The sequence below is a fragment of the Bombus pyrosoma genome, linkage group LG6, assembly GCF_014825855.1.
Source record: "Bombus pyrosoma isolate SC7728 linkage group LG6, ASM1482585v1, whole genome shotgun sequence".
NCBI lineage: Eukaryota > Metazoa > Arthropoda > Insecta > Hymenoptera > Apidae > Bombus > Bombus pyrosoma.
The window spans coordinates 10,333,093-10,348,148 of NC_057775.1; the positions used below are offsets into that span (position 1 = coordinate 10,333,093).

The window sequence follows — 15,056 nt, forward strand, 5'->3', positions numbered from 1 at the left end:
TTCTATAACAGAACGTTTGAAATTTACTGAAAGCTCTCTTTGAATCACTGACCCACGTATGTATTATTACGCGTTCATCGAAGCTTGCTATTGCTCCGAGGCACATGATTTCACGAAACGACACGAGAGAGTTCGATTAACAGAGCCGCGTTCCAGATCCTTAATGATTTATTTTATTATATTCTCGAGAAATGGACACGGTTGTTCCATTACAGTGACATTGTGCTCGGGAACACGTTTCAACCCTTTCTAGCGGCAGTCGTCTATTTCACTGTCGACCTAATGCGATATTTGATGGTTTGTTGCAGTGCGTGTTACAGAAGGCTAGCAACTGGCGATTTAATGCGTTCACGCTGGAAACGGTGACGGGAGGTAAGCAATTAAAGAAGAAGAAGAAAAAGAAAAGAAGTTCGCTTGTTTCGTGGCTCGTTGAACCTCGACATCGCGAACACGTTAAATTTGAAAGCGATAGACGAAAGCTCGAGGTTAGGCAGCTATTTTTCAAAAGATTAAATTAATAATCGAATGGAGTAAATTGGTTGAGGATATTTACGTTCGAACGGAAAGTTTTATTGCATCAATTGAATCATTAATACGTTCCATGCTTTGTAGGAATTGCATGCTTTTAATTGAATTTTTTAAACCAAGTCAATCTGTTCGCTTGAAATATCTAATTACAAATAAATAACGATCCTCTCCGTTAAATTTTTTATATTTTGATAAAGGTTTAATCGTTTTTCTGCTATTTTCAACAAACAGTGGATCAAGAAGCATATTTTCCCCGGTTATGAAGATTGCACGATTAGTGTTTATTAACTATTGGAATAATTTATAACAAAGTTTGCCAAGTTCTCGATCGCAAAGTTAAGGCAGCCTAATGTTCGTCTGCAATGCGAATAAAAGCTGATACAAGTCAATTTCAGCTGATCAAGATTTAATATGCATTACTTGGTAAAAGGATGGAGAATATTCCTATTGCCAAAAAATCAGATATAAGAGTATTACACTAACGTTTATTACACTAACAGTTGTTTACTTAAATAACATAGATTACGATGATACAGTGAATATTTATATCTATCTTTTTTATATTTATATTTGCTATGTTGAGTATTTTTTTATATTCTATTTCATTAAATGTTTAATACTATATGTCACTTTGATAATACCAAAGTAAAATGCACATTACAGTTGCTAGTCTAGTAAAAATAAGATTTAATAGTTAGTTGTTCAGAGAAAGATATTCTCAATTTTTTTATTTATCCTGTAATTTAAATACCTACCGAAGCTGTTTGTTCCATCGGGTTGTTGCGGGATTCTCACGGATTTTTGTGTATAATGTTTTATTAATACCCACGCCCCGCAACGAGAGAATGTTTACGTTATCCACGTACTGAAAGCTTCAACGTTGTATTATGTATTTTATAAAGCAAACTGGCTGGTACGGCGTTTTACTTCTGCCCTGTTAATATTGCAATATGTCTTTCACAAACAAAGTACTTCTTCCGAGAAGTCGTTTCTGTCTGTTGCATGAATTCAAACGAGAAGATGCCTTACAGCAACAATACGATACCAAATCTAAACGAAAGATATCCGTGAGAAAATAATTTCACTACACGTTGGCGCCATACAGTAGAATACAAACTTCGTCATTCAGGAAATGTAAATAATTCAATTATTTTTAAAAGCTATTACAAAAATTATACAAATTTAAATAAATTTTTAACGTTATATCGTATTGTATTCTATTCGTTCATTATACCGAAGCTTATGCCTATTACAATGTTTTCGTGCATTTTGTTTCTACCTCGGTATATTCCTTCAAGCTAAATCTTGGTAAATAAAATGTTAACAAGATACTCAAGTGCAATCGTCCTGTAAAAAGATTTCACAATTTTTGGGAAAAATATTATATACATCTAGCACGAACTTAGCACGAAATAAAAACAATAATTTTATTATTCGAAAGAAATTAACGATTTACGGATATATACGGTTTGATATACAAAGAAAATTGGATAAAACTGTATTTGTTAACGAAATATCGATGGTATAATGTAAAAAGGAAACAGCAGCAATAACATAGAGAAAAAGGCAATTTTATAAATTTATAGGCCACTATAGAGCGATAAATTTAGGAATTTTCTGTAATACAAAGAAAGCACCATAAAACCTTCAAGCAGCGAAAAAGCTGCAATAAACAGCAGCAGATACATAATTCACCATCGATGCACGCTTTCTAAAAATTGGATTTTGCAACGGAACATGCACCAGCATCTCGATATTCACCGTCATGTGTGAAAAAGAATCTTTGAAAATATCAAAAAAAAAAAAACCAGAAAAGAAATTCCTAGAAAGAAGCGTCGCTTTTAACGTAACTCCGACCCGATTTATCATTCAACGTCAAAACCGCGTGTGAGCGTGCAAAGAGCAGCGGAACGCGTGGTGTCGAAAAAAAAGCGCGGTTCCCGCTTGAAATAAGAGTATTTCGCTTTTCCAACCTGCAGGATCCACGGGAATCCTCGCGATCCATCGCGATCCAATATTCACGCGCAGCTTGATTTATTTGGCACGAGCCGGAGCGAACTGAGAAACCGTGATATTTATGAGAAAGCGAGAACATTTTCGATTGGCCCTGTTTAAATCCGGTGCAGTTATTAATTAACACGCTCGGTGGTCATCGGTAGACGTTATGAAATTTTTTAGAACGACAAACTGATTAAGGACCAAATCGATAATTTATCACAACGTGATAAATACAGTGGAGCTTCCCTTATCCGAAGTAACAGAGAGACAAAACTGTTGGAACAATGGAATTTTCGAAGAACAGAACAATCACGTTTCTGACGTAAAATTTCATTTGTTCAAATACAGATTAACGTCGATTGGCAATTTCTTTAAATATGGATCTGGTATCTTTTTGCCTGCTAAATCACGCGATTCTTTCAACGTAAGTAACCGCATAAAGTTAGATTGTTTTTCTACTTTGAACCATCGAAGCCTTTTTCCGAATACTACGAATGACTCGACGTGAGAAAGCACCATTCCAATTAACGCTCTTTCGTTCGTTCTTCCCATTTGTTTAAAATCGTCGTTATTAATCGTCTTTATCGCTTTATCTTTATCTAAAATCATTTCAGTCGGTATATTTCGAAAGTTTTTCCGCTGTTGCATTTACCGAAGAATCCACGTGCTTTAGATAATGCTCGATATCATCTTTTTGCTTTTTAATATGAATTTTAATGCGATCTGCGATCGTGGCTTTCCCAGCACCGTGTATTTCTGCTAATTCTGTTACAGTTACATCGTTTTCGAGCTTTTCAATTATGTGGTATTTTGTTTTCATAGTTAAAACGCTATTAGTTCCATACTGAATTCTTCAAATCAAAGTTCATCCGAATTTTTCACTCTCGAATTCATTCTCGAATAGAGAAAAGAATACATTGTGTGTGATCACTATGTTTCGTATGTGAACACTATTGTATACGAATGAAATACGTATGTACATATTTGAAACGGAAAGAGGCATCCGTTACTAGGAAATATCGTGTTCGGATGATAGAGCGTTCGGATATTCGGATAATAGGTGTTCGGATAAGGGGGGTTCTACTGCACTTCCATTTCCGTCAATTTTCAATTTCATAAAATTGTAGAATCTAGATGGAAGAAATAGTGACGTAAAAGAAATATTAAACGAATCCTTGGAATTTCCTTTCCATAGCCACAGTGTCAGGAAACAGAACTGGAGAATGTAAATTGATTGGGAAAATTGAAAATGAAATGTTGTATTAAACCAACGTTGATTCTCAGTAGATTAAAACAAGACAAATTTCATAGACTAACAAATTTTCAACAATGTAAACGATTTGGATAATATCGTTAGAAAAAAATGCATGAAATACAACATAATATTTTGCAAAATGTAAATGTCATAGTGTCGCGTATAATCTATCGTGGCTCCCAGGGTAAAATATATAAAATTCGCGTGACAGTCGACGTGTTAACCGACTTTGTTGTTAATTATTACCAGCTTGAATGCATATGAAATATGTTTTCCTTTTTTTTCAAATAAAACTTTAATCGTTTATAGTGTCTTCGCGATATTAATTAAATTTATGAAAATTTGATACAAATAATACTAAAGAGTAAAAACTATTAGAAATGCGAATCGCATCCGTGCAAACGTTGTTAATTGTCTTCTTTATTCCTTCCTCTCTCCTCGTTTTATCTATCTTCCTTTCATCATTTGAAATTTTTCTGCTTTAAAGTAGTTTCGGTTTACTGTTATTTAATGTCCATGAGGTTTTAACTCGACGACACGGTAGCTCGACTTACAACTTAGATACCATTCCTGTCGTATCACGTTGCGTTTGATTTTCAGGACGTTCGCTTCCGGTACTATGCGTCCACCTTTTCCACTGGTACGGACTTCTGGAGTACTTCAACCTGGACGTGGTAACCGTGTGGAAATTGTTCGGTAAGTAAATAGCGAAAGCGATCACTTCGCCAAAACTCGCGTTATGATGATATGGAAAAAATAATTTTTATTTGGAAAATAGTTTGTGATATTTCACGATTTTGAAAAACGCGTTTACAAGTGTTCAATGAAAACCTCGTAAACGCACATAGATATACACCGCGCTAAAAACGTAGTCAGACACTTTTTGAATTTTCGTAAGACGCGATTTAATTTAGAAATTATAAACTCGTTCGTAATATCGCCAAGTTTCGTACTCGTATAATACGCATGGCACATTCGTAAACAAAACTCGATGGTAACTGTTCGAATACCTTCGCGAGCCACTGTATCGCGCCCGTTTCTCCGATACTGCGTTTCCGCGAAGGGCAGAAGCCGCGTATACCTCCGTATTAATGATCGTTGCTCTCTTTCTGCACGAAATTTTTACGTCATCGTCGGGCCTGGAATACAGGTCGGAAGTTATTCGTCACCATTAAATATTCAAAAGGGGAGAGTCCCGTGAAGAGAAACAGCCCTCTTTACGCGCCGTACGTATTCGTATTTATAGACTGTACACGACGCTTATTATTTATTTATTCTGTATAAAATTTCCATACAAACAGGATTTATGTAGCGACATGTATAAAAGAGAGGTTGGATGGGGTTACGTGAATATTTAAGCCCGCAATCGGTCGACTAAAACAAACTTGGCTACGCGAGGATAATTGTTGCAGTTTCTCTCGATAGAGAGGATGATGGATAATAATTATTGAAAAAAGTATCGAGATGATCGACCGTATTATTTGTTCGAAGGTATTTTAGGGGATTTACAAGACAAAGCCCAAGGAGATTTACCTAAAATACTCGATGGAATAATTTGTGGTTTTCTGTTGCGCAATCGTTCATTGTTGGGGAGTTATATCGTTAAAATTAATTAAGCGTAAAAACTCGCGTGGAAATTGTTGTGGAATATTAAGAATGATATTTTTGTTACATCCTGATGTTCTTCGATGTTTGCAGAATCTGCGATCTAACTTCGCCGTAACCCCGAGACATTTTTAATTATGTTACTTTTTCGATCCCTTGTTTTATTTATTAATTTATTTATTATCAAAAATTTATTTACCAAGTAATCTTCGATTCGGTACTTTGCATTTCTTGATGTAAATTAATTACGAACTAATATCTCGTTATCATATTCGATTCAGTCGCTTTTTCATCTCTCTTCTCATCTCCTTTTTTCTCTTTCATCTTTAATTCGTTTGCGCGTTCAGTACTCTTTATCTCTTTTATCGTTCTATTAAAAACTCATTTTCTATGAAAATTAAAACATTTATATACATATAATGAAACAGTAGAAGGATTGTGTCTACACATTGAATAAAAGAAAATGAAACCCCAAACATCCAGGAACAGATCATAAGCTACGGAATGGAGAAAAGGTAATTTTTGGAATTTTTGTCTGCCTGTTTGCTTGTCTCGTATCACGTAAAAACTACTGAACGGATTTTCATGGGGTTTTCTCTGTTCTATAACTTAGTATCCGAGAAAGACAATAGATTATATTTCACCTCGATCCATTTCCTAGAAGATGAGAGATAGCCTGGCATCCGAATTGTATGCGCTCCCATGTTTGGTAAAAGTCAAGCAACGATGATTACTGTTCACGTGATGTTTGTTTTGAGATCAAATCCTTTTATAATTTAATATTCTTTACTACGAAGAATCGCCTAACTGTTAGTATTTCATTCATAAAAATTCAGCTGCTTAAAAATCATTCCGTATATCCACGCGAACAAACACGCGGGCAAGAGCTAGTTGTTAAATAAGAGATCGAAATAGTTTAAATTACAGAAAAATAGAAATTTTATCGAACCCTTTCGCTCGTATCTTTTATTACATCGTTACATCATTTAAACAACGAAATTGATAAAGTTGTACGTTTCCAATACACATAACACGTTAGATGCGAAGAAACTCGCGTGAGCAACTCTTATTCTTTGTAATTCGTTTAAACGGTGATTCCTATCGTTTAAGCTAATTTTTATTTAAAACAGCCACGCAAGATCTAAAAAACATATGGCAAACAATTTAATCATACTCCGTCTTCTCCCATTCAGCCTTCATCGAGGAGGGTTATCATAGCACAAATCCTTACCACAACAGTATACACGCGACCGATGTGACGCAGGCGATGCACTGCTTCCTCCAAGAGGAAAAAGTAAGTATATACGTCAAGATTTTATGGCTTGTAAAAGATGAAGCATAATAAGATGTGCAACGTTGTAAATTTACAGATCAGGGCGCACTTAACCAACTTGGAGATTATGGCGTCGCTGATTGCCGCGGTTACGCACGATCTGGATCATCCAGGCGTCAATCAACCGTTCCTAGTTGCCACGAGCAATCACTTGGCTGCTCTCTATCAAGTAAGTCGACGCAATTTTCGGTATGTTTAATACACAGTTGCGTAGAACTGGTGAGAAACGTTCGTTGACGGTTTTCCAGAACACGTCGGTTCTTGAGAACCATCATTGGAGATCAGCGATAGGATGTCTTCTGGAGAGCGGAGTTTCCGATCAACTGCCAGCCAACGTGAGGCCAGAACTTCAGCGGCACATCAGTTCGTTAATTTTAGCGACGGACATCACCAGACAACAAGAGTTTCTCATTCGATTCAAAGTGAGCTGCGAAAAACCTCGTTAACATTCGTCAACTTACAGGCGATATTAACACGTTAGCTATTTATTGATGCAAAAAATACTTTGAAAAAAAGAGATTTTACAAAGAAGATGTATTTAGCTTATTTTTAATGAATACCTGTTTGCGTCTGAGAAAATATGAGAAATTGATGGAAGCAGTTTCTTCAGACAGTACAGCAGTTTTCATTAAACAACGGTTCGCGCGTCGTAACATATGAACAATATACTAAAAATCGAGTAACCAAACGATGATATCAAATTCATTAAAGATATTGAATTTTTATGCGATCTCTATTTTATCTATAAATATAAATACGCGCTAGGAAAGAAAATTGCGTGAAAGCAAAGGAAGAGGAGCGGACTCTATTTCTTCTATCGTTTTCATGTCAATTTAATATCTTCTTTTTATCATATTTCATCGTTCTTCTGCCATATGTTTGCAGCATTACTTGGACGATAACCTGCTGGAAATGAGACGCGCAGATGATCGGCATTTCATCCTGCAAATAGCCCTGAAATGCGCCGACATATCGAACCCGTGCAGGCCTTGGGACATCTCGCAGAAGTGGTCGCACAAAGTATGCGAAGAATTCTTTCGCCAAGGTGATTACGAACGTCGTCTAAACCTTCCGGTGACGCCATTATGTGATCGGCATACCACTAGCATACCAAAGATACAGGCTGGATTCTTTAAATTCGTGGTGACGCCTCTATACGAGGAATGGCATCGTTTCCTGGGCGATGGTCTCAGTGTATCGTTAATGGAACACCTGCGTACAAATCAGAAGAAATGGGAAGCTTTAATTCTGCAAGAAACAGCGAAGGATACGGAAACGGAAATCTCGGAACTCGAGGAGGTGGAAGACGCCGTCAGCTCTGTGGGAGATCCAGGTGCGGAAGAGGATACAGCAAGTATCGATTTGCTGATACCAGCTGCGTACGTTCAATCCTCTAAGATGCAGAGTCTGCCAGCGCGAGTTGGTCTGGAACGCGTTGGAAGACGCCATTCCGTACCATTAAGTATCACGCAACCTATGACTCTTCTTCCACGAAGTAACGTTAGGCGTGAGAGTCTACCGACCGAACAAAGTAAATCGAGGAATCTTTTATGGAAATTAGATGACCAGAGTCTTTTAGATCCAAGCTCGATGTCTTTATTATCGTCCAAGACCAGTATACCCGAACTTTCCCCGAGTGCCAGTAATACAGGCGAAAGACCGGTCAGTGCTGAAAGTCTTCTGCCAGAAACCAGCATAGCCAGTATCACGAATAGCACTGAAGCCTCGAGATTAAGCACGGTATTACAATCGGATGTGGAAAAGCCAAATACACAGACGAAACAACTGACGAGACAACAGACCTTCCCTCCACTACAACCGTATGTCAGAACAAGGTACTTGTCCACGACCGCGGAGATGTCGCAATGTTATTCACAGATCTTACTAGAGGCAGACAGTTCGGCTTCTTCCTCGTGCTCGGTGAAAGAGAAATCGTGCTCGGATGGCCGCTGCGGTACTCCCCCGTCAAAGGAAATGGATACCAATAACGTTGCAATGTCGAAAGAAGTAAATATGTTAAATAAGAGACGAGGTTCCGCGATTCCAGAAACATTTAGACAGAAAACAGAACCCGTACCAACTATCGAATATCCACGTCGTCATTCGGTTCAAACGATCCGTATAGAAGATATCAGCTTAAAAAATCGATACAAACGACCAACTTCTGCTCAAGGAACAGATTCCACGCATGTCTTCTACGCGTCTTTAGCCGGTTCACGTACCGACAAGGATGGTCACAGCATCGAGGAAGAATCTAAGCCAGGTACTATCTTCGTCTCGAAGACGATATTAGAAAGTGAAAAGTCGATAAGCGAGGAGCAACGGACTACAATATTAAATAAATCTGAACAGTATGGTTCGATAACCGTTACTGCGAAACCAAAGTGCACCAACTCCGAATTACGAAGATACTCAACTCCTGTGCCAGAAACTAAGACAATAACGACTGATACCAGTGGTAGACGATTTACCGCGATACCAGTATCCTCCGAACTTAGCACACATAAAGTGTTCTTTATTGGTAGCCCGCCAGACTCGCCGCCCCTTGTTCAGAGCGTGTCTTCGTCGAGCGACAGTGGTAGCGACTCGCGAAGAGCAGATACGAATAACGAGATTGTTTCCATCGGTAACAAACGGGATCCGGATCCTATGAAAGAACGAAATTCAAAGGTAGCCAAACTAAGTATGGATATGCAGATGAAAGAGAACGTTGATCCGCGAGCGATAGAAGATACAAAAGGAATTAGTCTGTCTAGAAAGGGAAGTCAGGTAAAGTTCCGTAATATATTCAATTCCCAATATACAGCTTCCAAACTTTTTGAACAATTAATTTGTTTAAAAATAATAATTGATAAATTTGAGTAGTTAATATAATAATGAGTTATAGAGAAATAATTGTGTAACTTAGAAATGGCAGCACAGAAATTATAGTTATATTTACTGCAATATTTTAATTTCTATTTCATCTTGAATAAGTACCAGTTCAAATTAAAGTATGTTGTCGATCATTATTTAGTCATGGACCAGACGACGTGGCTCTGCTCCAGTTGGCCTCATGTCTAGATTGGATGACATTACGGCACCAGCTATACCAACCAGGGTTGATCATAGTTCCAGGCGTGGTTCTGTACCAAATGACATTACTAGACAACAGGGTAAGAGAACAACAAATAATCGTACTAAATCTCCATAAAATCAATAAAGCATGGCTAATATTATAATAATATTTGTTGTATTTTCAGGTGGTGGCTTTAATAGATTAGCCTTAGGACCTCGAGAGGGTAATGTTGCAGGACCTCGAAGAGCAAGTCTCCCGCAAGAAACTGCTCTTGGAAATCTTCTTGGCAATATCTTGTCTTTAACAAGTATGTATATACGCTATATAATTAAAATTGTAATTAACAAGTTTTTGCTTGAAGTTTGTTACTACTAGCTGCATGTTTCTAGATGAACGAGAAAATCTCCCAATAAATAATAACAATAATAATAACAATACCGGAAGTAGCAACAATAACGGAATAACAAGAATAATCGATAGTACCGGCCCTGGCATGCCGTCACCGCGGCGAGGTTCAGTGCCAGCAGACATATCCGAATTACGCCGTGATATGTTCAATAGGAGTAGCATAAATGGTAAGCCTCGTAATCGGAAAAAGGTATTGAGGAGAAGGAGTTCCGGAGGACCAGAAATGTTCTCTGGAGGATCCACAGATGGAAACGATAATGGCACATGGCTTAAATGGAAGAGGGAACTAGGAAAAAAGGACTCGATTCCTGAACCGATCGTCAAACGAAGAGGTTCCTTGCCCATAGAGATGGTGGCCATTACTCATGCTGGTCGGTACAATCATAGATAAAGGAGGATGTCGTTAAACACAAGCCGGTACCATTGCGTTCTCCACTAATATTTTTACGATGGAATTGAAAATTCGCTAGTTCTCACTCACTTACTCACTTAAATATTTTCAATTCGTTAGCAGCATTTTAGTAGAAAATCTAGCATTGATCACATAACACTACGTACGTTCGATATAATCATTTTACATAGAAATAGGTCATTCGAATTATTATTGGCCCTAATAAAATCACTGTGTATATGCATGCCAGGATCAGGATCAGGAGCACGAAGATCTAGCTTATGGAGGCTTTAGCACGCAGTAGAAACAAGTGGACCGTCCGTGTTATCAACGGTTAACATCAGATCATCGAATACTACCGTACTGACAGTCTTTCCTTACAACGTTAGCAGCAACAGCGATGATTGACTTCCACGTTTCTGGATTGCCAAAACTGGAACTCTTCTAATCAACTGTAATTGTGGGCAAGTGAATTTTGTAAAATTAATCAAGATTTCTATAACAATATTTGCAATAAGAAAACGAAGGAAAATGTTTGCGGCGATTTATTAAACGATCGTTAATAATAATTTTATTGCCGTTATCCCAAATACTACGCGTATTATATGCCTATAGTAAAGAAAGTGAAACAAGCTACTTTAAAGGAAAATGGTATATGTATATCTTTGAACATCGGTATAGTATACAAATTCAAGATTGGCAGATTGTAACATGAAATTTTGCGACAGGGTTAAATAATAGCGAACGAAGAATGAAGAAGTATGAATTCTAAATTCTTCCCCGCAATTAGTGCACCCGCGTGGAAGAAGTAAAAGTAATATACGCATATTAATTATGTGAGCTCTATATTCATTTGTGCCATACACAAATGTTGTTGAAAACGAGACACAGTCAAACACAGGGTTCAAAATATGACGATTTTAATAATTAAAATGCCTAGGTTCGGAGAAGGAGAAAAGACTGGTAGAGAAACTCACCGTTATAAAATTAGACACTTCTAAAGTGGCACATAAACTGATTGAAACCTAATGACATTTGCTCATAGTTAAGGAAATTAAAATTTTTCGAAACAATTGGGATAAAATGACGTTTTATCTTCATTCGGTTGATCATACTTAGCGTGCGTCATTCCCATCAAATATTAAATACGTTTCTGTACCGACCTCGAACATATGATTTCTTATTTTTTATCGACCATGTTAACGCAAAACAAGTTGAATTTACTATTAAGTCGAAAATAAGAGAAAGTAACGGCTATGAAAAAAATAGCTCTGATAGGAAAAAATATACTCAATATCAGATGTAGTTTTATTTGAACTCTAATGAAAATCAAGATAGACATTCCATTAAAACAAATAGCGTAAAATGCATAGTAACATGAATGAGAATTAATCATGATAAAGTTGTAATTATCGCTATTTATCATTATTCATTATACTATCATAATCATAATCATAACTATTGTCATCATCGTTGTTGTTATAGTTATAAATGAAATCTTAAATGACCGTTCAAGTAGATAGACATTGTAAACTTAGGAAGTAACAATATGTGCGTTTAATCTCAAAGTTAATTAGTTAGAGAATTGCGTGAAATTATAACCATGATCGTTTATTATCAATGAAAACTAAAGATGGTTACACGATGAGTGGGTTTACGGTACGTGAACCGAGATCAATCAAAAGCCACAAAAATTCATTTATATTATCTATTAAAATATTAATTTAGTAAAGAGCGTTCAATTAGTAAACTTTAGTTACGTAAAGTACAATTATTAAACTGCCTGTGCACAAATATGTACAACACGGATTCAAGCGTTAATTTGCTTTATTATAAAATTTCTGTTATTATAAAGTTACAATTGTACGAAAGAGAAATCTTTAATAGCGTCTTGAATTACGTTTTTTAGGAAGTAAGGAAAGTTATAATTTATATCACGTACTGTTATAAACCTATTGTCCCTCTGACTGTCAGAAAGTAAAGAAATATTATTAAGCCATTACAGTTCAGTAATAATATATACTGAGTCTAAGTTTATAACTAATTAAAGTAATAATTGATATCTGTATTGATGTAATATAGATAGGTGATCCACTTTCCAAGCAAAATATTGCAAAGCTTAACAAACTCTCCCTGGTAAAGATTCCAGATCTTCTCGATGCAAGAACTATCAGAGCTTTATGTGTACTTCACTCAAAATGACCAGAAAACAAAGGTGAAGAGAATCGCCTTGAATAGATTTCAAATCTTCGAACACAAAATATGAAAACGATTCTTAAGTTTTCCTATTTATAATGCAGGGTCACTGCATAAATGACTCGTTGTATAAGTGTATTGACAACTAAGTTAGTATAAAACTACTAGTCTTTCTAACTCTTAATATAATTTGTATATAAATATAAAACTATATATATACATCTCATTTGACAAAGAAATGCACAGACAACGCCAAGGAACACATTGATAAACGCTATTGAAAAGTTTCAGTGAAAAATTTATTTATTTATACTTCTCTAAATACTTATCTTTACAGACAGACCAATAAAAATGGGACTAAATGGAATCTCTTTGTGAAAACGATAATTGACTTAGCTTCTGAACTAAATTTGAATTCAATAATATACATGACCATTCTGTCCAACTACTTTTTGAAGAATTTACGGCACCTAGATATACATACATGTTCCCTGTTACAATACAAAACATGCCTCATTCCAATAGAGAATTATTGATGTTCTTCAAAAGTTCTCTTCTGCCATCCTATAGATATGTACCGTGTATTTATATTACACTGTTTTCTAAGATTATATTATCGCGGATGTGCAAAATTAACGAAACAGTTTATTAATTATTATTTTATAGGAATGGATGTAATCAAATATTTGACATACAATGCATCAAGCAGTGTCTATGCTCATACAAATATCAATTTTTTATGCCAAAATCTTACGCTATTATATTATTATGAGTCTTTAATCTTTTATTATAATCTTTTTTCAAGCTTTTACTCTATCATTTTATTTACAACGAAGGATCAGTAAAAAATGAAATAAAATTCTAAAAATTCAGGGATATAGTTTTTTGTTTAAATTACTGTATTGATAAAAATTTGGAATTATATTCACATTAAAGTTATATCCAATGTTATATTTATATGAAATATACTTTTTTGCAATTTCCTTACAATTTTTTAAACTATCGATTGTTCAAGATCCTATATTACTATAATTATTACTGTTAAAGTTCACATAATATGTATGCACATTTTGATATCTAACAATGGCCAAATTATTTATAATTCTTTTGGTATTATTTTTCTTAATACATATATAATGATACCATAAATAATTTTGTTTATATTCCATTCATAATGAAAATGTAAGAAAAATGACAACCAATTGTCTCTCTCTTTTCCTTGAGATATATTAATATACTGAAACATCTGCGATACAGTGAATAATTAATTAATGTATGAGTGAAATTGAAAAGCTTGTTCCCAAATTTAATAAAATGATTAAGTAAATTAAATCAGAATATTTCCTTTCAAAATAAATCAAACAAGTGAATACCATGGAATGTCTCTTTTTTTAACTAATATTCTTCTTTTTACGTTGAAAATATTGAACATTGTAATTATACACCAGCAAAAAAAATCGCGTGCAATTCGCAGTATTGGAAATGTCAATTAACAAGTAACAATTCGTATGTAATCGGTCTGACGATAAGAAAGTCGTTATGTATTTTCTATAATGTTACTGGTAGATAGCTACTGCGTTAGATACAATTAAACGATGTGTTCTTATCATTATTCATAATTAAATTATAATGTCGTTACAATAAACGCAAGATGCGAAATAGTATGAAATGGACATGTGCATGTGTGACAGCGATAAGAATGTGAGTGTAGTTCAATTTATTGTCCTATTTATGGTGGACAGTGTGAAAAAAAAAGTTAATATATATGTATATGTATGTGGTGGCTCTACATGGCCTATTATATTATTAGATCGAAATTACTATAGTAGATAATTATAGTACCCAAATTTTCTATAATTTTCATTCGGTTGTATTGACTATTTATTTCATCAATGTACATGCAATTTTACCCATTGTACGGTACAACTCCCATTATAAGTTTCAAACTGAATGATATGTGATACAGTATGTAAACCCATCTTCTTTATTAAAAAAAACACACAAAAGTTATATGAGTATATTTTATTAGCTGAGATATATCATTTTTATCTCGACTAAAACAAAATCGCCTCTATCATTCTTTTTGTTACAATTTTTTACTGTTAATCAAATATTAAACTGTCTTAATACTAGACTGTGGATTTTTATACATTTAAAAACAATTTGACGGTGTGAAAATGCATAGAATACATACATATAAAAAATATATAAATATCATAATAATTAATTATAGTATTTAATAGGTAAAAAATTTCTCTACATAAATCCAATTTATTAATCATAT

The 15,056-nt window shown here is 35.0% G+C and overlaps 1 protein-coding gene across 12 annotated transcripts in view; it reads left to right on the forward strand.

The window, feature by feature from the left end:
* The window catches only part of LOC122568366, a 133,689-nt gene extending 119,060 nt beyond the window's left edge, over positions 1–14,629 (forward strand). For 8 of the 12 annotated variants that reach the window (XM_043728025.1, XM_043728020.1, XM_043728017.1 and 5 more), the window contains 10 exons: positions 309–372; positions 4,382–4,477; positions 6,580–6,680; positions 6,757–6,888; positions 6,968–7,141; positions 7,605–9,488; positions 9,736–9,874; positions 9,962–10,084; positions 10,167–10,556; positions 10,827–14,629. In XM_043728025.1, the coding sequence (XP_043583960.1) occupies positions 309–372; positions 4,382–4,477; positions 6,580–6,680; positions 6,757–6,888; positions 6,968–7,141; positions 7,605–9,488; positions 9,736–9,874; positions 9,962–10,084; positions 10,167–10,556; positions 10,827–10,870 (3,147 nt within the window). In that variant the 3' untranslated portion in view covers positions 10,871–14,629. Of the gene's footprint in view, positions 1–308; positions 373–4,381; positions 4,478–6,579; positions 6,681–6,756; positions 6,889–6,967; positions 7,142–7,604; positions 9,489–9,735; positions 9,875–9,961; positions 10,085–10,166; positions 10,603–10,826 lie in introns of those variants that run through there. The other 4 variants (XM_043728024.1, XM_043728026.1, XM_043728027.1 and 1 more) reach the window with 4 other exon arrangements.
* Positions 14,630–15,056: the final 427 nt, after the last annotated feature.